This window comes from Magnolia sinica, chromosome 4 (assembly GCF_029962835.1).
Source record: "Magnolia sinica isolate HGM2019 chromosome 4, MsV1, whole genome shotgun sequence".
Taxonomy (NCBI): Eukaryota; Viridiplantae; Streptophyta; class Magnoliopsida; order Magnoliales; family Magnoliaceae; genus Magnolia; species Magnolia sinica.
Genome location: NC_080576.1, coordinates 16,430,859 through 16,454,057, shown reverse-complemented (window position 1 = coordinate 16,454,057; position 23,199 = coordinate 16,430,859). Strand labels below are relative to the sequence as shown.

Sequence of the window (23,199 nt, the reverse complement as noted above, 5' to 3'; positions counted from 1 at the left end):
ATATGCTTGAATGGCTGAATTTTATATAAATAGCTTGATTTGTAAAGAAAAACTAAATGAGGGCATTTTTGTAATTTCAGCCTTCAAAAAGCGGCTTCTTGTAATTTCTAATCGTTCAGGCACTGTTTGCTAAAATACTGATTCCGTATGAATTTTGCCGTAAAAATCCCAATAAGAAAAGTAGCTTAATTAACTTACATAACTTAAAAAGGATACTCATTCGGTGGCATCCAAACGGCCCTTAGAATCACGGTCACATATTTCCTGTACATCGCAAGGAGTTGGTTATGGGACACGTGTACGGCTTATGGGACACGACTTAAAAGTGGACGCGGATTGCGTCTTACCCCTGCCCGTTTCTAGCCTCGAACGGGCAGTTCTGTGGCGGGCCCACTGTGATGTATCGGTTTATCCACACCGTCCATCCCTCCTCTTGGATTATTATAACATACGTGCACAAAAATGAGTCACATCCAACGCTCAAGTGGACCACACCAAATAATAAACTTGGGTTGCATGAAATGACAAAGTATTAAAGGATAGTTGCATTAAAAGCAAGAGTCATCTGTGGTGTGGTCCACTTGAGCGTTGGATCTATCTCATTTTTGAGCCTACATCTTAAAATGATCCAATAAGAGGAATGGACAGCGTAGATGAACCGATATATCATAGTGGGCCCTCCCACAGAACTGCCCGTTCGTTGATAGAGACTGGTGGGGGTAGGACGCAATCCGCGTCCCTTAAAAGTGGGGTGGAGTCTCCTTCATTTCTCTTCTACTATTTATTTTCATCTGACGAAAATGCCCTCCCCGGTCTTCCCATCTCCATATAGGCACCTATTTCCCGCCTTAGCACTCACGGCGCCAAAACACACAGACATACTCTCTCTCTCTCTCTCCAAAAACCCTAATTCTTCCATTTCAAAAACCCACTCAACCTAAGGAAAATGAGAGGAGGAACCGTTCAGATAAACTGGCACGACACCAAACCCGTCCTAACCCTAGATTTTCACTCCCCCACCCGCTTTCTCGCCACGGGCGGTGCAGATCATGATATCAAGGTACATTGCTATCTATCTTTTCTGATCCTTTACAGATCCAAAGTTCCAAATTCTGGATTTTGAATAATCTGACTGTTTCAGTCTTTTTTTTTGTTTTGCAGCGGAATCTTATATTCTTTATCTTTGTTTTTTTTTTTTTTTTTTTGCAAGGCTATAGCCATTGAAGAATTGGTTGCCTGCATCTGAATTTCTTGTTCAATTTCAATAATGGTAGTTGGGTTTTTGGTAAATCATCTATTTGAACAGGGGTTTGATTTTTTCCGAAAATTTCACAAATGGGTACTTTGGTCCAACGATGTTGAAGGACTGATTACTTGCAGCTGAATTTTATCTTGATTTCCGTAAATGGTGGATGGGTTTGTAGTAATTTATCTATTAGAAGGCGGCTTTTGATTTATCGTTTCAGAAATATGTATTTTGATGCGACAGAATCCAAGGACTGATTGCTTGCAGTTGTATTCCATCTTTGATTTACATTGGTAGATTTTTCTAGTAATTTATCAATTCTAAGACGGGTTTTTATTTATAATTTTTAATTTTCGCTAATTATGCACTACTACCATTTTGTAGCCAGAGATGTTTCATGGTAATCAGACTTAAAAGAAAGGATTTTGATTTTGTATCATCAGTACAAACTGGTACTTGAAGTCTTAAATCCAATGCTTTTGAAGGATTGATTGCTTACAGAGCAATTTATTTGCAAGTTTTGTTAATGATAGTCATCAACAATGCATTAGAATAAATTCTTGTTACCTGTAGAAGTGAAAGTTTATTTGTCCTATACTACTGTAGTCCTCAAGGTACTTGGCCGGCTTGAATTGCTAGTGACCCCACCTACAGGAAGTTTCTATGGGAGGAAGCTGTGCGGGTTCCACTGTGATGTCCGTGAGAAACCCACTCCGTCCATCAATTTCTCAGCTCATGTTAGGGCATGAGTCCATAGATTAGGCAGATCCGGTAGTCAAATGGAGCACATCACAGGAAACAGTGGTGATTAAACACCCACTATTTTTTTTGAAATGTCACGTCACTTTCATTGAAAGAAAAGGAAGAGAACAAAAAACAAAAACAGAGGCCAATGATCCACCGAGACAGCGGATCAGCTAATAGGCCAGAAAAGAGAGATTACAAGATTTCGGCTTCTCCACAGAAGCGGACCATTCCACAATAAAATGAAACACCCTTTGGATTACACCCTCGACCGATTTTGAGTTATCATTGAAACATCTATCGTTTCTTTCTTCCTATATTGACCACCAGACTGCCAGCAGAGATATTTTCCATATTTTGGATCGACCCTTTCCACACCAAGTGCCATTCCAAGATTGGAAGAGGATGCGTACATCCGCCGGAAACACCCAAGAGAAGTGATAACGAGAAAGAATGTAAGTCCAGATTTGGTATATGAATGGACAGTGAATGAATAGATGATCCACTGTTTCAGCCGCCGCCATACAACAGACACAAATATTTGTGATACACATGCCCCTTTTTCTCAAGTTGTCCACTGTGCAGATCTTCTTTTTTCCCACCAACCATCTGAATGCCACAATCTTGGGGGGAGTGAGAATTTTCCAGATTTGAGAGAACCCTTCTTCTTGAGCTGACAGGGGCCGACTGGAAAGGATGCTGTAAAGAGATTTTACTAAGAAGAGGCCATCTTTATCTGGACACCGGAATAGACTGTCAGAAGAGCTGATATCCAGGTTGCTGTTTTGGATGCAATTTAATAGAGCTACGAATTCTTCAATCTCCCAATCATGGAGATTTCGTCTGCATTTAGGATTCCACGCCACTTTTCCTCCTAGAACTGAGTAGCAACCGTCCACGAGGATGCTCTTGTTTGAGGCCAGGTTGTACATTCTAGGAAGGATCTCTTTTAAAGCAACATCTCCAACCCAAATATCTTCCCAAAATCTGGTACGATTTCCTTTGCCTATGGCGATGCGAATATCATTTAAGACCTCTTCTTTCATAGAAAGAATACGTTTCCAAAGAACTGAAGCTTTATGCAAGGAGGAATCCTTTGTCCACCATCCCCCTTCCGAACTACTATACTTTTAACAATTTCGTTCCAAAGGGAATCACTTTCAGTACCAAGATGCGAAATCCATTTGCCAATGAGAGCCCTATTAATAGTTTTAAGATCTTTTATGCCTACCCCTCCTTTCACCATGTGACTACAAACCTCTTTCCACTTGACCAAATGGAACTTTTTCTTGTTTTCCTTACCATGCCACAAGAAATCCCTTCTCAACCTTTCAAGTGTACCTAATACCGACATCTAGCATTTGAAAAGGAACATAAAGTAAAGAGGAAGATTTGATAACGCTGCCTTTATTAGAGTCATCCGCCCACCCAGAGAGAGATATCTGCACTTCCATCTTGAAAGATATGATTCAAATCTATGAATGACTTTGTCCCATAGAAACTTTGGGGGCTTTCCAATGCATGGGGGGAGACCGACAAAAGAGGAGGGGAGAGAACCTACCGAACAGCGGAAAATTTTAGTAAAACGAACTGTTTCTTCATCCTCCATGTTGACTCCAAATAGTTTTGATTTAGACATGTTTACTTTTAAACCTGACACTGCCTTGAAGCATCTAATGATCGTCCTTAAGTTACTCGCATTGACATGATTTGCTTTGCAAAATAGCAGGGTATCGTCTTGAAATTGAACATGAGTTAAATGATCCGACATTCCTTCTACTCCCAAACCACTGAACACACCTTTTGATTAACCCTTGCGCAACATTCTAGAGAGGGCTTCTCCAACTATGAGAAAAAGGAAGGGAGAGAGGGGATCGCCTTGACGTAACCTCCTAGAGCTTTTGAAGAAACCTTTTGGGGAACCATTGCTTAGAACCGAGATAAAAGCCGATCTCACGCATTCGCCTATCCATCTTCTCCATCTATCTCCAAATCCCATCTGCTTTAGCATATAATCCATGAATCCCCAGTCCACATGATCATAAGCCTTCTCTATATCCAACTTACAAATAATACCTTTAGATTTAGATTTATGGGTGGAGTCCAAACATTCAAGAGCAATGAGCATGCTATCTATTATTTGTCTCCCCGGGATGAATGCACTTTGATTATTTGATATGAGAGTACCAATGATTCCTTTTAATCGTGAAGCCAAGATCTTTGCTAGAATTTGATACGGACCGCCTAGAAGATTGATCGGCCTGAAGTCCTTTAACTGATTTGCACCCGGAATTTTAGGGATGAGAGTGATGAAGGAAGCCCCAATATCTTTTGAGATACGACTTCTTTCATGGAATTCATTTACGAAATCCAATAAATCCCCTTTCAACATATCACAGAAAGTTAGAAAGAATAGGATCGGGAAACCGTCTGTATTTGGACTGGGAGCCTTATCCCCCCCCAAATCCATCGGCGCACCTTTTACCTCCTCCAATAAAAATGGGGCTTCTAATGCTTCTGCTTCTTGCTCAAACATAGTCTCCACTGCGAGTTGATCCAGTGTTGGCCTCAACCAACTTTCACCCCGAAACTGCTTGCTGAAGTGCTGAATGATCTTCGTTGTAATTTCATCTTGGTCTTCTAGGCGAATTCCGTCCACTTCGATAATGCTGATCTTATTTACTCTCGCTCTAGCACTAGCTATAGAATGGAAGAATTTGGTGTTCTTATCTCCTTCTTTGATCCACTTAAATCGGGATCGCTGTCTCCACTGAATTTCGTCTTCCATAATTCTAGTAGCATAATTCTGAATCAGATCTATTCTCTTGGATGTTGACTCCTCAGATCTCAAGCCATCTTGTATCTCTTGGTCTAAAGATTGAATATCACGAAGGATGGACTGTGTTTCTTCATCTCTTTTCCGTCGGTCTTTACTTTTCCAAATCTTTATTTTCTCTCTTAACATTCTTAGTTTGTTGCTAAGTCTGAAGCCAGCGAAGCCTATCACCTTAAATTCTGCCCACCACTCTGTAATCTTCTGATGAAAGCCTTTGATGTGCAGCCACGATAGCTCAAATCTAAAAGGCTTAGGGCCCCATTCTCGCTCATCGACTGCAAGAAGAATAGGGCTATGATCCGATGCAGGATTGGGAAGAACGGATTGAGCAACTTGAGGGAAGTTGTCCAGCCAATCTGACGAAACTAGGAATCTATCCAATCTTGACATAGCAGGCTTATCTCTACAGTTAGACCAGGTGAATCTATCACCGCATAAAAGGAAGATCCACCAGCATTTGGTCTTCAATCCACTCTGAAAAACGACGCATAGCTGTAGAAACCTTGCCTCCTTGAGATTTTTCTATCCCGTAATGAGTAATGTTAAAATCTCCTCCCACACACCACGGACTAGAGAATTTCTGTCTAGATGCATTCAACTCCTCATAGAACTCGGGTCTGCACGCATCCAGATTGGGCCCATAAACTGACGTAATTAAACAAGAGAAATAATTTGATGGGTCTTTTAGAATTACCGAAACGGAGAAAGGGCCTGTCCAACTATCTTTGAGAATCCAACGAGATGATTTCCAAGCAACAAGACTGCCTCTAGATCTACCGATCGCATCTAGGGCCACCCACTTTGCATCTTTTGCACTCCAGAGAGTGCCCATGAGCTTATCATTAAAATGTTGCGCTTTTGTTTCTTGCAGACAGATCACATCTGCTTTGCTTCTACCACTGATATCCTTGATCATTCTACGCTTTTGCTTTGATCCCGCACCCCTAATGTTCCAGCAGAAGACTTTCATTTAGGAACTGAACCTCCCCGAAGGACTTTTGTCCTGCCTGTGAATTCGGATTGAGCAATGAAAGAGGGACTTTGGATGTGGCTATGCAATTCTTTGTTGCTGTTGGATCTCAATGGGCGTTTCCTTGGCGAATTGGTCCGCGATAATGGTCTTCCACGATCTTCGATACAATGAAATAGGACTAAAAAGTCTTTTGGATGGTCACCGAAAGAGACTCCAATAGCTCTCCCTACGTGTCCCATCGCATCTCTAATCCACTTCTTTTTTTGAATTGTTTCGATCAATTTAGCCCTGTGGTCTTGTCCCACCGATAGCCTTCTGATATCAGATCCTTCTTTTGCTGGTGATGAGCCCACCCTGATCTAAAGAGGTTCCGCCTTAATAACTTCTTTCTCCATTCCTTCCTGAAAAATGACCGCTAGCATGTGGTCTGATGCCAAGTCTGTAACTGACACTGAACAAGGGGATAGGGAGATAGGTGAAGTAGCTGAATCAGAAAGCTAGGATCGAGTCTTTATAGTGTCATCGGAGCCGTATTCGTCCTCGAGCATAAGCGGTGGGTGATCTGGATTTAGAAGAGGGAAAGAGAGGTCTAAAATCTTAAAATTGTTAGAATCTCTTGTGCGAGAGGATGTACTTGATGAGCGAGTGGCGAGCCCCGGATCCATCCCTTGATCGAGAAGACGATGAGAAACTGTCGATATCGGATTGATAAATGCTAAAGTTGCTTCGGGTTCCCATTCCGACAGCGTCATAACCAAAGCTGAAGGAGCGGGAGTCAAAATGACTCGAAATAAATGAGCTGATAGGTTCGGGATCTCCGTGTCCTCCACAAATGGTAGGGTAGGATCGTTCGAGCCTCTCTCCTCTTGCCAATCCTCGCTAGCATGCTTTCCGAGGCTATATAAAACGTTTTCGGAGAGAGTCTCCTCAATTCCCTCGTCCCGAACCTACCGAGAGCTGATGGGTTGAGAATTCAAAACGTCGGCTGACGTTCTAATCTCCACCGCCCGCGATATAAGATGGACACGTGTTTCCTGGTCTGAAGTTTTTTTGGTGCTCTTGCTTTCCTCTCCCGTAAATGGTTGACACGTCTCAGAAAAAGGTTGTGGTACTCCAGAGGAGAACCCCGACAATATTCCCACAGGTTTCTCCCTGATTGGTAATGGCGTTGCCGGAGAAGAGGGCAGATTTCTTACCCTCTAAAGGTCGCCCCAACACGGAATGGGCTCGCCTTTGGATTCCCTTTGGACCGGCAGGACAATCTCCCTGTCTTCTACCCGAACCTGAATATGTTGAGGCATAGCACCCCCTTTTTTCCTTCTTACCATAGCTCTAATGACTCCTACTTCCTCCCCTATCTTTGTTTTCAGATCTACTTCAATCAGCTGACCCACTCGAGAGATAGCAGCTTTGAAAAATTCTTCGTTCCAGAGTTCTAGCGGCACTGACCAAATCATAATCCACACTTCTTCCATTTCGAAAATCGAGAACTCTTCCCACTTCACTATCGATGATATTGGACCATCCTGGTGAAGAGCTGCTGCCATGATAAGAACATCTGGGTTCGACCTTGGAGATAGTTCAATCCATAACTCGTTGTAGCCTATCGGTTTGATATTGTAAGTTTCCGGTGGGAATCGATAGCGTCCAGCCAAGATCTAACTTGAGGGATTGAATCGCCTGGAATGGTTTTGGCCACTACAGATCCGTGTAGCGCAAGTTTGGAGCGGTCCAACATTTCTTTAGAAATGGTTATACACTTGTCTTCCCCATTTAACTCTCTTATCTTTTCCTGTTTCTCGCTTAAGATGGCTCCAGAAGCTTCTTCACTCTCTTGGGAACGAGGTTTCGTATTGGGATCTTTAGAGCTTCGCAAGGCTTCCTTAAAGGTTGAATGACCGATTGAATAAGATGAACTCTGATGTTCTCAACAATCTGAGAGAAGCTTTGATTTCTTCTGCGGCTGATGCCCCAAACCGCCTCTGTTCAATTTTATAATTTCAGGGCCGTATTTTGCTTTTTGAAGTTGAATCCTTATACCTCCGAAACCTTCTCCATCTATAAGCTTGACCGCCCTCTGCAGCTTTTCTTCCGTCTTCATCCCTACAAGCGCAAAGCCCCTTGACGTTCCTAAGATTTTGTGTCTCGGTAAGACCACATCCATAACCAAACCCGCCCTACCGAATACCCTTTCGAAATTAATCGGAGCCCACCCTTCCGGGAAATTCCGCATGAATAGTGTTGGGTAAGATTTCACCCCTTTTCGATTTTGGAGTATTGTCCTCTTTCCTTTGTCCTTTCGTCTTACCTCCTCCCACGATTCGCCATCCCCTTCTTCTGCGGTGAGCGTCCCACGATTCGCTATGGTCCTTAGTTACAGGATCTTTTTAAGTCTCTCCCACTTCAGAAATCCCCCCTCCCAATTATTGAAATCTTGCGGAGCCACAGTAGTTCTGGATCAGGCTAATATATGTTCTCACTTCATCATACCAGTGGGAATAACCTTGCGAACAGTTTGGATTGACATACAAAACAGTGGGCCCCAGGAAGATTTCAACTGTGGGCGTTTCCATTCCCACTGTTTCCTGTCTTGTGGTCTACTTGAATTTTGTATCTGCCTCTTTTTAGGGCTGATGTCCTAATGTGAGCTCGTTAAACCGATGGACAAAGTGGATTTCTCAGGGACATTGTGGTGGGCCCCACATAGCTTCTGCCTAAAGGACATGGATCCACCTAATTTCCTGTTTGTGGCCTTGGGGACCTTGCTACCACATGTTAGGGCACGCTTTAATTCTCACAGGACTACAATTTGCAATGACTACTCACCTTTTCTCTTCTAAAAGGTGGATGGCTTATTGCAATTAATCTCGCAGAATATGGGATTATTCTTTTTTTTTAAAAAAAAACATAAGGATATTTTGGCCAGATGGAGTTGAAGCGATTGCTTCATCTGAATTTTATCTTGGTTTTTCATAAGTTTTAGATGGGAACTAGACAAGGAAACAGGTGTTGTAGAACTGATATCTTACAACTGAATGTTGTGATTGATTTCATAAGCTGAGGACTTTTCTAACTGATATTGTGTTATTACCCATGGATTTTGGTTACACTAATTCTAAGCTTCTGGATCCATTTTACAGCTTTGGCTAATAACTCAAAGCGACGTGGAAAAGAAAGCTCCAACAGCTTCCTACCAGAATTGCCTTTCATATCATGGTTCTGCTGTAAATGTATTGCGCTTCTCTCCTTCTGGTGAGAACAACATATATGTGCTCTTCAAAGCAGTGCCTTTTTGTAAAGAAACTAATGTGGTATTTTATGATCTGCTTAGCATATTCGGTCACTGCATAACCTATAGCAGCAGCCAGGTTCAAATGAAAAAACATTAAATCTGTATTGTGGGATGCACTAGACGCTGATGTGTACCATGAGCTCTTTAATGACATTTTGGCTTTCTTGTTGAAAAAATGGACTTCTATCTTTATTTGACCCCAATACGAGAGAGGGCATTCTAGTTTTGAATGCTGTTGTTGCTTAAAAGAAAATTGTTAGACATCAATCTGTTCATGATAATCTGCAACCACCACACCAACATTGTCACGGAAAATTCCTCCTGCTTCGAAACATTAACAAGAAGAAGGGTGTGTGAAGCTGCATTTTTAATGTCTACTTTATGTCTTATTACACTACTCAGTTAACATCTGAATTTTATTCCTGAATTGTCTAGTTGAATTTGTCAGGACTTAAACTTCATACATTCAAATTTTAACTGGGTAGTAGATCATGTTGGTACATTAGAAGGAATCCTTGTGAAGATATTGTTCTTGTTTGTTTAGGAGTCTTTCATAAACTAGTGTTCTTACATCATGTGAACCTTTTCTGCCCCTTGAACAGTCCTCTTTGAAGGATTTTGAAGATGGTTCATGTGTGAACATTCAAAGCATGTTGCATTGTGTGCATGCATATTACTTTTGATTCTTGGACACAACTAAAGCAATTGTCCTCCTTTAATCTATGCAGGAGAGCATCTTGCATCTGGTGCTGATGGTACGGTGACTTTCCTCACACCTCATCTTCTTCTTTTTTCTCTGGTTGAGTTTGTGGTTATTGCAGTATTCAGTTTTACGTTTTATTAATTATACAATATATATGTATTATTTATTTTTCTGAAGAACAACCTTCTTTGTTACAAAAAAAATGGGCCACCTTTTGTATTTTAGCTTGTTATATGATAAACTTATTGTAATGCATTTCTTAAATGGCAGGAGGGGAGCTAGTCATATGGAAGTTACACTTTGGGGATGATAGCAATACTTGGAAAGTACTAAGGACATTATCGTAAGACTTTTTGTTCTGGATGATCTGCAATCTTCCGCTTGCGTTCATAACTAATTGTATGCGCTTTACTGGAATCTTGTGGGTCAGATTTCATCGCAAGGATGTTCTGGATCTGCAGTGGTCAACAGATGGTTCCTTTCTTGTTTCTGGGTCCGTGGATAACTCCTGCATTATATGGGATGTTAATAAAGGTATATTGGACTAAAAATGACATCAGTGTTTTCTAATGTGAATGAGGAAATTGTTCATATGGTTTCGTTATCCAGTGTTCAAGGGATGTGGATGGGGTAGCCAGTTCCCTCATGAAAGAGGAAGTGACAAGACAGTCACTTGTTGTTGGTTCCCTTCCCCCTCGCATAATTTGTAGTGCCTTGTCTCTTTCTCTCATGAAATTTAGTTAAAAAAATATTTACTGTTTCAGTTATATTCTACTTCAGGTTCAGTCCATCAGATTTTGGATGCCCATTTACATTATGTTCAAGGTGTTGCATGGGATCCATTGGGTCAGTATGTAGCTTCAATTAGTTCAGATCGAACTTGTCGGATATATGTTAACAAGCCTCAGGCTAAAGTGAAAGGACATGAAAAGGTGAACTATGTTTGTCAGCATGTTCTCACGAAGGTGGAACACCAAAAGGTAGATGACTCTAAGGTTAGTGAACTTTGTTGGAGTAATAAAGTCCCTTGATATACATCGATACACCACACTTTGACAGCTTAAGCTTTTGGAGTAAATGGTTGTTTGACATGGTATCAGAGTGGAAGGTCCTATGTTTGAATCTCGAGAGTAGCAAATATGCCTCGCTAATATATTATTCTCCCGTGGGGGGTCAGGAAAAATCAGGTCTGGCCCAGGGATCGGGACTATTTATGGTGTGAGCGTCCCTCCACCCTTTTCAGTATGTTCCTGTGCGGAGTTCCCACCCTGCACGTGCGGGGGGGTGTTAAAGTAATAAAGTCCCTTGATATACATTGATACACCACACTTTGACAGCTTAAGCTTTTGGAGTAAATGGTTGTTTGACAAACTTCCCTTTTCTTATTTGATCAGCAGAAATTTTAGATGGATACAGTATATATCACATTAGTTGTCTTTGCTTTCAGCCACAGTCAAGTAAAACACATCTATTTCATGATGAGACGCTGCCATCCTTCTTTCGAAGATTAGCATGGTCACCTGATGGATCATTTTTACTAGCACCAGCAGGTATGCATCTAAACAGAGGGCCCCATCTGATTAAATATGGATTACGGACATTTTCCTTTATGCTCTGATTTCTTTTCAAATGTCCAAAAATGATGAAGCTATCGTATATCTTTGCGATGGTAGGTCTATTAGTAATTTCTTTGTCTAAGGTTGGATATGAAATGTTAGTAACTGTGATGTGGGGACTAGTCCCTCAGCATCAATGGGTATGGGGAAACCCACTTTGGTCAATCTCCTTCATTGAAATCAAATATTGCAATTAAGTTCAATTTAACATCCAAATACAACCTAAATGTTGTACAAATACCTAACAACTTTCCTGTGAAAGAAATATTAGTTTCTTTTTTCTTGATGGCAAATAAAAGCTTGTGGAGTTGTGCTGTCAACAAAGAAGGAATTGGACTTGTAGGGCACTTGTCAAAAGTCTGGGACAATATGCCATAGATATCCTAGTCAAACACGGCACGATTACTTAGGGTACTTTCTATGACAGAACTGGAAGTAGATAAGCATAACAGTGCTAAGTTTAGATGGTTTCATAGTTAAGAATGAGGGATTATAATTTGTATCTTGAAAATATATGCTCATTTAATATTTCTGACCTTTGTACTTTTTTGTATCACTCTCTTATGAGTAGAAATATTTACAAGTGAATAAAGGAGAGTGCATCAATTGTGGGGCTAATAGTCCCCCAATATGAAGATGCACTTTCTATAGTATCTACAGTTGTTAGTTGCTCTATCCACATGATTAAAGGAGTTCTTTCGCCCAGAGGAGAAGTTGCAGATGTACGCTATTATATAACGTTAGTGTGGGAGCAGAAGGAACTTCCCACAACTAAAGATCCAATGAAAAATGTAGAGAGGCATTGTATGGGGGTATTTGTGTAATTTGGTAAGGGACCTTTTAGTTGTCCCTTGATACCCTCCACTAAGAGTTGTTTGATGAGTCATTTGACAGGAAACTATTTGGTAGATCTAATAGAATTGAGATATTTGGGCTGTCAATGGGTCAGGCACGGGTCGGGTCCTATAGCATATGTACCCAAACTAACTGGTTTCGGATCTTGCCAGCTCTGGATTCCTTCAGTTCTGGGTCTATTTCTTGAAGACCCGGACCTGGATTGGATCCTGTTCAGGTACCCATCGGGTCTTTGCATCTACGTTTCGTGTTGGTTTGTACAAATGAGTGCATTTATGTGGTTGGGCCCATTGGATGGATGTTATAGATATCATGTGCATGTTCCATTCTGTTATCTGCATGGGGTGTAAATGGGCTCTCTTACATGTGTGTGGCTTACAAAAACTCATTTCTTTCGCTAGAATAATCAATATATAGAAGTTATATATAAGTTTATAGTCAAAACTCACTGAACCTGAAGACCTGATTTTTAACTGTGTCGAAAAGGTGAGCCCTGAACCCAACCTGATTTCGTAATGGGTCCAATAAATGGAATCTAGACCCATTAAAGTTGGGTCGAGCCATCGGGTACCCACAAGTCCGGGTACCCATTGCCGGCCCTACAGGATATGGTAGAGTACCCTCCCCACCATATATGTGTCCTAGGCAATGTTTTAAATATCGACGATATCAGCCGATATATCCCACGATATTTCTTGTATCCCACCTGTGCGATACGAAATGCACAAGTAGTGTGATATATCCCACGTGTTTGATCCGATGAACATTTTCAATTTTCGACCCTTTATTTTTCTTCTGTAAATCATGTTAAATTAGTGTCACAAATCCATGATTTTTCATGTTTTGCATGAAAAATCATGGATTGAGAGCTTCAATTTCGAGATTTAGAGGAGATGGGCCGGTAATGCGGGGGCATTTTCACACTGGGCTCGAGTGGGGTGGCCTGTGAGATGCAGGGGCACACTCGGGGTGGGCGGCCTGTGTGAGGCAGGTGGCTCGTGAGATGCGGGCCCCACCCGTGTGACTCGGGTGGCTCGTGTGAGGCGGTACCCATGTGATTTGGGGCCCACGAGGAGGGTTCGACCGAGGGCCTAACCCATGAGATGTGGGGCCTGGGCAATGAGATAAAGGGATTAATTCTCCATACTCTAACAGTTCGAGCTTTTAGAGCAAGTGGTTAATTGTCTTACATCAGCCGGGCTGCGGAAAATTGAAAAAAAAATCAATTTCTCGCAAATCGGTTGCAATCTATGTCCAAACATAAAATCAAACATGTATCTAACCCGATCTAGCGATTCTTCTTTTGCTTTTGAATGTATTTCTTGTGTTCCCACACTTCTTCGTACATTTATAAATTATATGAATAGACTTTGAATATGCTTGCATCAATTCAGTTAGATAACGCATAGATTAGTACCCCATACAAAAAAAAACCTATTATATGCACTTGTTTTTTGTAATGTTTTGATTTATAAGCGTGTATTGATGTCTTTTTTAACAATCACTGAAGTTTCATTGAAATATTCGGCTACTTTCCCAATGTTTCCCAATGTTTCCAACAACAATGATACATTACGTGATACAACCAATATATCCCATGTGATAACTGATATGTATCCGTATCCCAAGGGTGCGATACGCAACGCGATACCGATATTTCGAACACTGGTCCCAGGTAGGTATCAATCTGGATAGTCCAGATTGCGGGCCTACCTTGGATCACCATGGTTCAACATAACAAAGACTAGATTACCTTTGCTATCATATATATATATATATATATATTACCTTTGTTCTTTTCCCCTTTTGAATGCACACCTTTAACCACTTCTGTATTCTTCATCGGTTTAAATGCCACTAATAGGCTGGCAAGGGTCATCAAATCAGTGTGCTTTTGCAACCATGGGCCATCCATGGTAGGGATTTCAATTGGATTGGTCCTGATTCTTAGATGCTCCTATCTACCATGTTCTATTTCTTATCATCCCCCATGATAACCATCTGCATGCTCCAAGCAAACGTCATGTAGCTTACACCCAAATTGTTGAAATAATGGAACCCACTGTAAATGGGCATTTACGGACATACCCAAAATCAGGATGACTGGACGATCCTGGTCTCTTATTAATGGACATATGTAATGCGGACCATCACAGTCTCTTACATTGAATTCCTTGAAACGTTTATGTTGGTCTGCAGAAAGTGTGTAATGTTCATTACTAGTCATGATCTTCTGCCTGATTTCTTGGTGCCATGAATGAATGTGATGCGCAAAAGACTTTATAGACTCTAACAGCCTATGGGACAGTGACATAGGGACAATATCAATAGGTTTCTTAGGTTTATAACCAATAATGACTTCAAAAGGACTTATACCTGTGGACCTATCGACAAAACTATTAAATGCAAACTCGGCTATAGGTAGTACGGTTTCTCACATCTTAGTGTGTTGTATATCCCTCATGGGGAAAAACTCATCCGGTAGATCATCAGGAAAGATATCACGAAACTCATCCACTACCAGAATGGCCTCAGTGGGTAAATCTACAGTAGCATCTGGTGCACTCTCTCTAGTCACAAGGCCGTACATGTCGTATTACTCAAAATGGTGGTCCATGTCTGCCAACCAATCTTGAAAAGCTTTAGGGTCCAAGTGGCCATCAAACATAGGAGCATGTACTCTAACTCCTTTGAGAAGTTACGCATCGGGGTCAGCGTGATCTTGATGTCCCTCACAAGGTGGGTGCATGGGTGCATGCCCATAACCAATTCTTTGGCCACCTCCATTCCTTGGTTTATCCTCCTGACCACCTACCTGAGATTGAGCATCTTCCCCAATGGTGGGGTTTGCCTTGGCGGAGGTCTCTAGTTGGGTAATGTGCACATCAAGCTGTTCAAAGCATTAGTCCATACGTTGTTCCAAGCACTTATCCAAAGCCTCAAACTGCTGGGTCAGCTTGTTCATTGACTCTTGCAATTGCTCCATGTTTAGTGTAGAGTGCAAGCCGAAACCAAGGTGTCCCAAAACGGTTACGTATCGGCCGTAACGGCCGATACGTAACGGTAACGGTGGTACCCGTTACGCGATATGGGGCCGTATCGGCCGAGTCTCTTTTTTGTATACGTAACGGCCGTTACAGGCCCGTTACGGGAGTAACGGCCGTTATTGACCCATAACGGCTGTTATGGGCCTTGGAAAAAATAAATAAATAAATAAAATAAAAAAAACCTTACCTTTTTCCTTTCTTTTCCTCCTCTTCTTCTCTTTCTTCTTCTTCTTCTTCTTCTTCTTCCTCTTCTCGGCCTGCTGCGGCCCTGCTGCGGCTGTGGCCCTACTGTGGCTGCGGCTGCGGCTGCTGCCTCCCCCTCCTCCTCCTCCTTCTTCTTCTCTCTCTCTCTCCCTCTCTCTCTCTCTCTCTGTTCTTTCCCTCTTTCCCTCTTTTTTCTTCTCTTCTTTCCCTCTTTTTTCTTTTCGGTTTCCCTCTCTCCTTTTTTTTTTTTGTTTTTTGTTTTTTGCAAGCGTAAGCTGCTGTAGGTACCTGTCACGCTGAGACGAGCGCTGACACTCCTCGAGCTCCAAGTTGTACGAACGGTTCAAAGGAGATCAAAGTTTTATGGGCTCCATAGTGATGTATTTATTATATCTACACCGTTCATCTATTTTTAAATATTATTTTAGAGCATTACCTAAAAAATGAATCGTATCCAAAGATTGTCTGGACCACACCAAAAATAGCAGCGGAGATGATGATTTTCACCATTAAACAATTCGTAGGCCCACCGTAACATTTATTTTCCATCCAATCTGTTCATAAGGTCAAAAAGACCTGAATGAAGAGGAAAAACAAATTTCATATTGATCTAAAAGTTTTGTGATCCTAAAAAAGTTTTCAATGGTAGACGTTCAATCCCCCACTGCTTTTTGCAGTGTGGTCCACTTGATAATTAGATCAGTATTATTTTTCGTGTCAAGCCTTAAGACGATCTCGTCAAATGAATGGACGGTTTAGATATAACACATTCATCATGGGTGGGGCCCAAAAAACTTTGACATGTGTGCTACACTTCACAATCCGAGTCCCGCCTAATTTGAGCCCTTAAAAAATTATACGAAAGACATATATTAACTTAAAATTTACCAATTAAATTATAAACTGCAATTGCTAACTCACAATGCCAAAATCAAATTATTTGAATAGTTTTAATTGTTATTTTGTGTATTCTTATTTTTTAAAATAGGGCCCTTCGATTTTTTTTATGATTCACTATCCAATAAATGTCCACTAATACATAAGTGGGATAATGACAATAAATTGCATGAATTTGAGGCTAATTTGGGGCATAGATTGGTCCTCCAAGTCAGCCCGAAATTGGCAACGCCATCTACCTAAATTTAATTTCATTTTTTTAAAGTACTGGGAGAAAGATATTAAATTGTTAAATATATAAATTAGATATTTAGAAAATTAAATATATACATTTTGTAGTCAAATTCATGTTACCTGGTTCAAAAATTAATCAGACAGTCCGATACAGCTTCTCACCAAAGAGTGGACCGTTACACTACCATAACCATGTTCCAATTTATAAACGAATGCATATTTGGAATGCTAAAAATATTCCGGATTTAATACATATTTTTTTATATTTTTTTGGCAAAATTTTTTTTTTACGCCATTACGGCCCGTTACGCCCTCATATCGCCGTTACGACCACGTATCCGTATCGGTTTTGGAGGTCACCACTACGCCAACCGATGCTGATACGGGACACCTTGCATATGTTTGCTAAATTTGGACTGTCAATTCCTTTTCATTCCAGTCATCCATACGTTGCACACCGGTAAGAAAATTGTTATGTTAGTGTTATTTTTGGGTTATGACCCATCTGCAGTGGGACCTTTTATTTTGACAGCTTGGATTGGCCTACACATGTATGCCATGCTTGCGGTGGCTGTGCCTGTGTATTGATGGTTATGCTTGGTTAGAGCGTTTAAGTTTTTGTCCTTCGCTGACTGCTCTTCTTCTCTGGAAAATAAACTAAGAGATACCTTTTAAACTGGGATTCGTTTTTCCCAGGTGGCAACTCACACTCATCCAGCATGGACCCAGGTAGAAATATTGTGGATGGGCCAGGTCAGGTCCCATTATGAACATCGACAGGCCCAAGCGCCAGGTCTCTCCATCTCATGCGAACACATGTCATTAGCACTCCTGTTTGCTCATCCATGTGAGGTCCAATCAATGAGTGGACTATCGGGAACTTTGGGCCAAAACATGTATACAATGGGACACATTATGAATGGATCTTGCATATACTTCAACAAAGACGTTTGTAGGATGTCTTCCTCATCCCTACACATGCATATCAGGGGTTCTTTGATGTAAGACCGATGCATGAACTAAGTAACATATGAGATCAAAAAACCGAATTAAGATATTTAACCAAAAAACACAAACATCACTATATTCATCACAAATATCATGAATATCAAAAGAAAATCATGCATAATCCTAACCTAAGCTACCGACATCGTAACACAGGATCATTAAATAAAAAGAATCTAGGATCTAATGGATGTAGGAACATCCAATTAGCATAGGGTATAGTCTATTTCGAAATAGGAACCCTAATACAACCTAGGGTGAAAATTAGGGTTTGGGTAATTTGGGAAAGTAGGAAAATTGAGAATTTTAGGTTTAGGGTTAGGGTTAGGATTTGGACTGCGGATGGGTATGGAAAAGTTGGGTTTAGGAGAAGACGAAAATTTTGGACGGGAGAATTCAGAATCTGAAGGAAATATCTTGATGTGGAAGAAAAAAGAAGACGGTGTGGGGATAGATGGAGACCCCATACCTCCGTTGATGAAGATTATCTCACACTAATCTTCCTTCCAAATCGCATGAAGATGGGAGAAGAAAGTAAGAGCTTTTCTCTTTCTTTTTATTTTTTATTTTTTATTTTTTTATATCACGAAATTCAATCCGGGAGAGGTCACACGCCCTCCTCTTTTTATAGATCTAAGAAGTTTCAAAAATTACAAAAATCCTCATCTTGTGAACTTTAATGAAAATAACCATAATCTAAATAAAATCAACTAAAACACTCATAATGCGTCAAAATACAAAATAATAAAAAAGTTAAATCCTAAAATAAGATAAAATCTAAAACTGATGTGGACGATCAACGATCAATGGCCTGATCATGTGATCCATGCAATCCAATAACCCGATCGTCGCATCCCTCTGATCCAACGGTTTGGATCACTCCATAAAGCAGCCCATGTGCATCTTCCCAGTGTGGGGTCTTCTAGATGCTCGCAAATACACATGGGGTCTTCAGCACGATCACGAGTACTCGCCTAGGCACAGGGAAATCGGCACGGCCTACTTCCTCCTTTGATACGTATGTAAGGGTGTACGTGACGTGATGCCGTCATCATTCTTGTATCATTAAAAGTAAAAGCAACTCTCCACAGCTCAAACTCAACATTGGATGCCCACCCATAGAGGTTTGTGGTTATTTCATGGCTGACAGGTTTTTGCAGTTCAACATGGACACAACATAACCCTTGAGGACAATTGAAACTTAAAAATACATATGGTGGAACACAAAAAGATTCAAAATTCTAGTGTTGCCATCACAGGTTTGGTGTTGCACTGACTTGATTGGTCCAAACCGGATGCACTAATGCATGCTAACCATAGTTGTGGCTTTGTAGGTGCACAAATTATGCATATATGTTGTTATGTGAACATGCTTTTCTGTTGATTCATTTTTTCTTAACCACATATCAAAGTACTGTGCCTCACTCATACTTCTATAAATGCACCTAATCTTACCTTTTTCCCCTTGTATCAGCATGCCATTCACAGTTGGGAAATGGATGGTAATTAACTTGTTCATATTAACACGTCTCTTCCTCACTGCTGCTGCTTAATTGCTTCAGGTACTTGCAAGTTCTCACCTGCATCAGAAATAATTAACACGGCATATGTATTTTCAAGGAAAGATCTTTCAAGGCAAGATACACAACCAGTAAATTGTTTTTATTTCATTTTATGCGAGACTATACCGAATACCCCAAGTTTGGAAATCTCCTGATAAAATCCCATGCCAAGGAATTCCTGAGTATGAGATTTGACACAGTTATTGGTTCAGTCTGTTTAATGCTACTGCCTATTTATTCTGGTAAGTCACAAAAGTAGAAAGAAAAACAGGAGGCCTAATTGAGTTCAGCTGAATAATAGCTCCAAACCCTGGAATGGGCTTTTCTATTCCATAATTCCATAAATTGCAGTCTTTACTCTTTATAGCCTTTACATTTTGCAGGCCTGCTGTACTACTCCCTGGTGCCAGCAAACCCATTTTGGTAGTACGCTTCTGTCCTGTGGTTTTTAGCTTGAGGGGATCCAGCTCAGGTGATTGAATGCTATTTTCTTACTGTATGTTGCATTGGTTCTATACTAGAACTATGATTTTGTTTTTAATAGGAGACTGAATTGCCTATATTGACATGAACAGTTAGTTTCTTCAAGATGCCATATCGGGTTGTTTTTGCACTGGCCACCTTGAACTCTCTTTACATTTATGATACTGAGAGTGTTGCTCCAATAGCTATCTTGGCTGGTCTTCACTATGCAGCTATCACAGACATTTCCTGGTAAATTCTTTTGTTACAATATGCTTTCTTTTTTGGTCCTTTATCTTCTTCATTAGATTGGAAGTGTTCATTTTCCTCTGTTTTGAATAAATTTTTATTGGCTAGCCATAGTCTTCAGTTAACCTATATCTATCTATACAAGTGTTTCTGAGTATATGATTTCATTTTTGCAAGGTCACCTGATGCCAAACACCTAGCGGTGTCCTCTCAAGATGGGTATTGTACACTTCTAGAATTTGAAAACGATGAACTGGGATCACACCCATCTCCTTGACAGGTTTGTTTCCTAGTATTCATTTGCATGTTGACCTATGGTTATGCTCTATCTTTGGAATAAAGAGATGCTTCAGTGTTTTCTCGTCTTGATTGTTGCGAACACTTCCCTTGTAATAAATATAAAAAAGGTTTGATTTTAGTTCACAATTTGATAACACCCAACAAGGATGCTGCAACTTTCCTTGCTTGATGGGTGGTAACCTGACAAATGAACTGATGGAAGAGGAATGAGCCATTTATAAACAATACATATGGAAACTCGTATCTTGAACTTTCTCCATTCCCCCATTGATGGCCGCCTCTTTGATGGACCATGTAGCCAAACGATTGCATTAATTGGGGGCATCAATTTATAAAAAGTACGTATAAATAGATCATAGATTGTCATCGTTAAAGTTTGCTCTAGCTATCTGGGTTGGTTTTATAGATTCTGTTTTGCTAGTCAATCCTGTGCAAGTCCCTATCCTCGGTAAATGATTGAGCCTTCACATCCCCTCTCACCACCTCAATTGAAGCCTGTTTAGGTCTTCCTGTCACCCTCTTTTCAAGCCTTTCAACTGTAATAATGTTCGCCTCCTTACCCGAGCCATCTTGAGTCTGTTTCCAACCTGTCCAAAAGGTGTGCCCCATCATGGTCTTAGCCTGACCTGAGCCCTGCCACCCACTATATGGGCTGTCCATTAAGTGTGGCCCATCATGCGTCATGCATGAGAAAAATGCCCTTGAAATCCTAAACAGGGCGGGCCGGGCCAGACTTGGGCCAGGTTGACAAGCTCTTAAATGAAGACCAAGCTCCCTGGTTATTAAGCAGGCTTCAGTTTTTGGCCCGGGCCCCAACCATTGACAGCCCTGTGTTAGTCATAGTGATTGACATATAACATTAAGCCCTAATCCTCGTCTTTCTCTGTTTTTTTTCTCTTTCTTCCAATCCCTATCATCTTCTATTGGCATCAGAGCACGTAGAGAAAGGGAAGAGAGGGAAAGAGAGAGTAAGCCCGAATCCTCTTTCTCCGTTTTTTAATCTTTCTTCCAATCCCTATCATCTTCTATTGGCATCAGAGCACGTAGAGAAAGGGAAGAGGGAAAGAGAGAGTAGAAATATGGATGAAGAGAATCAGGGCTTAATGTTATGTTAGTCATTGTGAGTGACAATCTTGTTAATAAAAGAAAAATAAAGTTGTGCTACTCAGCATGAAAACCCAGTATGCGTGATGCATATGTATATATATATATATATATATAGGTTTCAAGTTGAACCAGTTGGATGACAAGGCATGGTCCACCCAGCAGATGGGGCCAGACTATTAGATGGGTTGGGTTGTCTCACACACATGAAAGGTTGGAAGTTATCCACTGGGTGGACCACAATTTGTAGTCCAACTGGTTGGACTGAAACCTTCTCATATGTAGCTGACCTTAGTTGGAATAAGGCTTGGATAATGATGATACCTATGATGGCAACATGATTTTTGTATTGGGTGTTCACGGTGGGGCCAATCTTTTGAATGGGTTGGTTGGGTATTGTATGCACTTTATGCTTTTAAATTCTCTGACTAGGAGGATGATGCTGCAATTGTCCAATTAGTTTTGTGAGATCTCTCTCTCTCTCTCTCTCTCTCTCTCTCTCTCTAGGGAAAAGGTTCTATGCGGTCGAGCTCATGGGAACTTCCCATGAGGTCAAGTTGTGCAGGCCCACCGTGATGCGTTTTGAACATCTACCCCATCAGTCAGATGCACCATTCCATGGTGGGCCTAGGTCTTAAAAATCAAGTCAATCCCTGACTTGTGTGGGCCACACCACATACAAAAGTTGAGAGGGGTTACCCTCCATTAAAACATTCATAATCATTTGTTGGGCCCGCCGAGATGTGGTTCACAAATCCAGCCCATCCATTATGTGTGTCCCGCTTCGATGAGGGGTCAGACCAAGTTTCAGATGCATCCAAATTTCAGGTGGGCCCCACCAAGTGCTTTTATATCTTTTAGGCATGTCTTCACATGATTTTAGATGGTATGGCCCACCTGAGTTCCGTATAAGGATGATTTTCAGGATATCCCATAATTTAAAGGGGACCCATCAAATGCACGATGTTGATGGTTGACACGCATCACAGTGGAGCCCACACAGCTCGACCTCGTGGGAAGTTCCCATGAGCTCGACCACATAGAAACTTTTCCTATGTGTGTGTGTGCGCGCGTGCGCGCAAAGCGTACGTCTTCAGTTTGTTTGGATATGTTTGGATATGTTTGGATGTCTGGAGAAGAGCCAATATCCATGTGTAATGCTGTTCCAGACGTCCATGCTGCTCTAAATGCACTGCAGAAAGGATGGCAATATGTTCTGCTGAAATAGCTGCTCCGCTTGTGATTTGGGGTACCTCAAAATGCATTTTGAGTTCTCTCTGTTTAAGCATCCTCGGATATAATTCTGCTTCTATCTGCTGCAGAAGCAAAGAAAGTTGCAGAAGAAAAGATAAGTCCATTGCCTCAGAAACCGGAGGATACAGTGACTATGGAGATCGATAGAAGAGCACAAGCAAGCAGAGATGAAGGGAGACAAGCATTGCCAAACCCTGTGAGGACTTCCAACCCAAATAAGCCTGCTAGAAAGCGCATCACTCCAGTTGCCATCGAGAAGCCATAACTGTAATTCTTTGCCTTCTCTCTTCTTTTTTTCTTTGCATTTTTGTAATTGTAATTTTTGACTAACCTAAATTGAAAATTCATCCACAGTTCTCTCTCTCTCTCTCTCTCTCTCTCTCTCTCTCTCTCTCTCTCGCGTCATATAGATTTCTACTGAAAGAGTCATAATATTTCTTGCTTGGATCACCCAATCTGGTGGATTTTTGGATGCAAGGACTTGAACAGATCTAGTATGAATTATTGGACCATGGTGGCACTTGCCCGAATTAGAAACCTGTAGGGTCATAATATTTCTTGCTTGGATCACCCAAAGATACAGGCGTGCCATCATATAATTCCTCGATATGCCCAC

At 41.1% G+C, this 23,199-nt stretch overlaps 1 protein-coding gene across 2 annotated transcripts; it reads left to right on the top strand.

Annotated features, from left to right (window-relative positions):
• The first annotated feature begins 793 nt into the window (after positions 1–793).
• LOC131242594 (chromatin assembly factor 1 subunit FAS2) lies at positions 794–23,038 on the top strand. 2 transcript variants are annotated; one of them, XM_058241335.1, is made up of 12 exons: positions 794–1,060; positions 8,940–9,051; positions 9,820–9,846; positions 10,065–10,137; positions 10,225–10,328; positions 10,575–10,774; positions 11,242–11,344; positions 19,215–19,287; positions 19,598–19,686; positions 19,790–19,928; positions 20,103–20,205; positions 22,652–23,038. In XM_058241335.1, the coding sequence occupies exons 1-11, from the start codon at positions 947–949 to the stop codon at positions 20,200–20,202; spliced, it is 1,134 nt and encodes a 377-aa protein (XP_058097318.1). In that variant the 5' UTR covers positions 794–946; the 3' UTR covers positions 20,203–20,205; positions 22,652–23,038. The 2 variants fall into 2 exon arrangements, with proteins under 2 accessions (XP_058097318.1, XP_058097317.1); XM_058241334.1 differs by having other exon boundaries at positions 796–1,060; positions 10,575–10,789.
• The last annotated feature ends 161 nt before the right edge of the window (positions 23,039–23,199 follow it).

Coding starts and splice junctions, on each gene's coding strand:
- LOC131242594 (XM_058241334.1), top strand. CDS start 947: ATGAGAGGAGGAACCGTTCAGATAAACTGGCACGACACCAAACCCGTC. Junction 19,288..19,597: donor TCAAGGAAAGATCTTTCAAG/GCAAGATACACA, acceptor TACATTTTGCAG/GCCTGCTGTACTACTCCCTG. Junction 19,687..19,789: donor CTTGAGGGGATCCAGCTCAG/GTGATTGAATGC, acceptor TGACATGAACAG/TTAGTTTCTTCAAGATGCCA.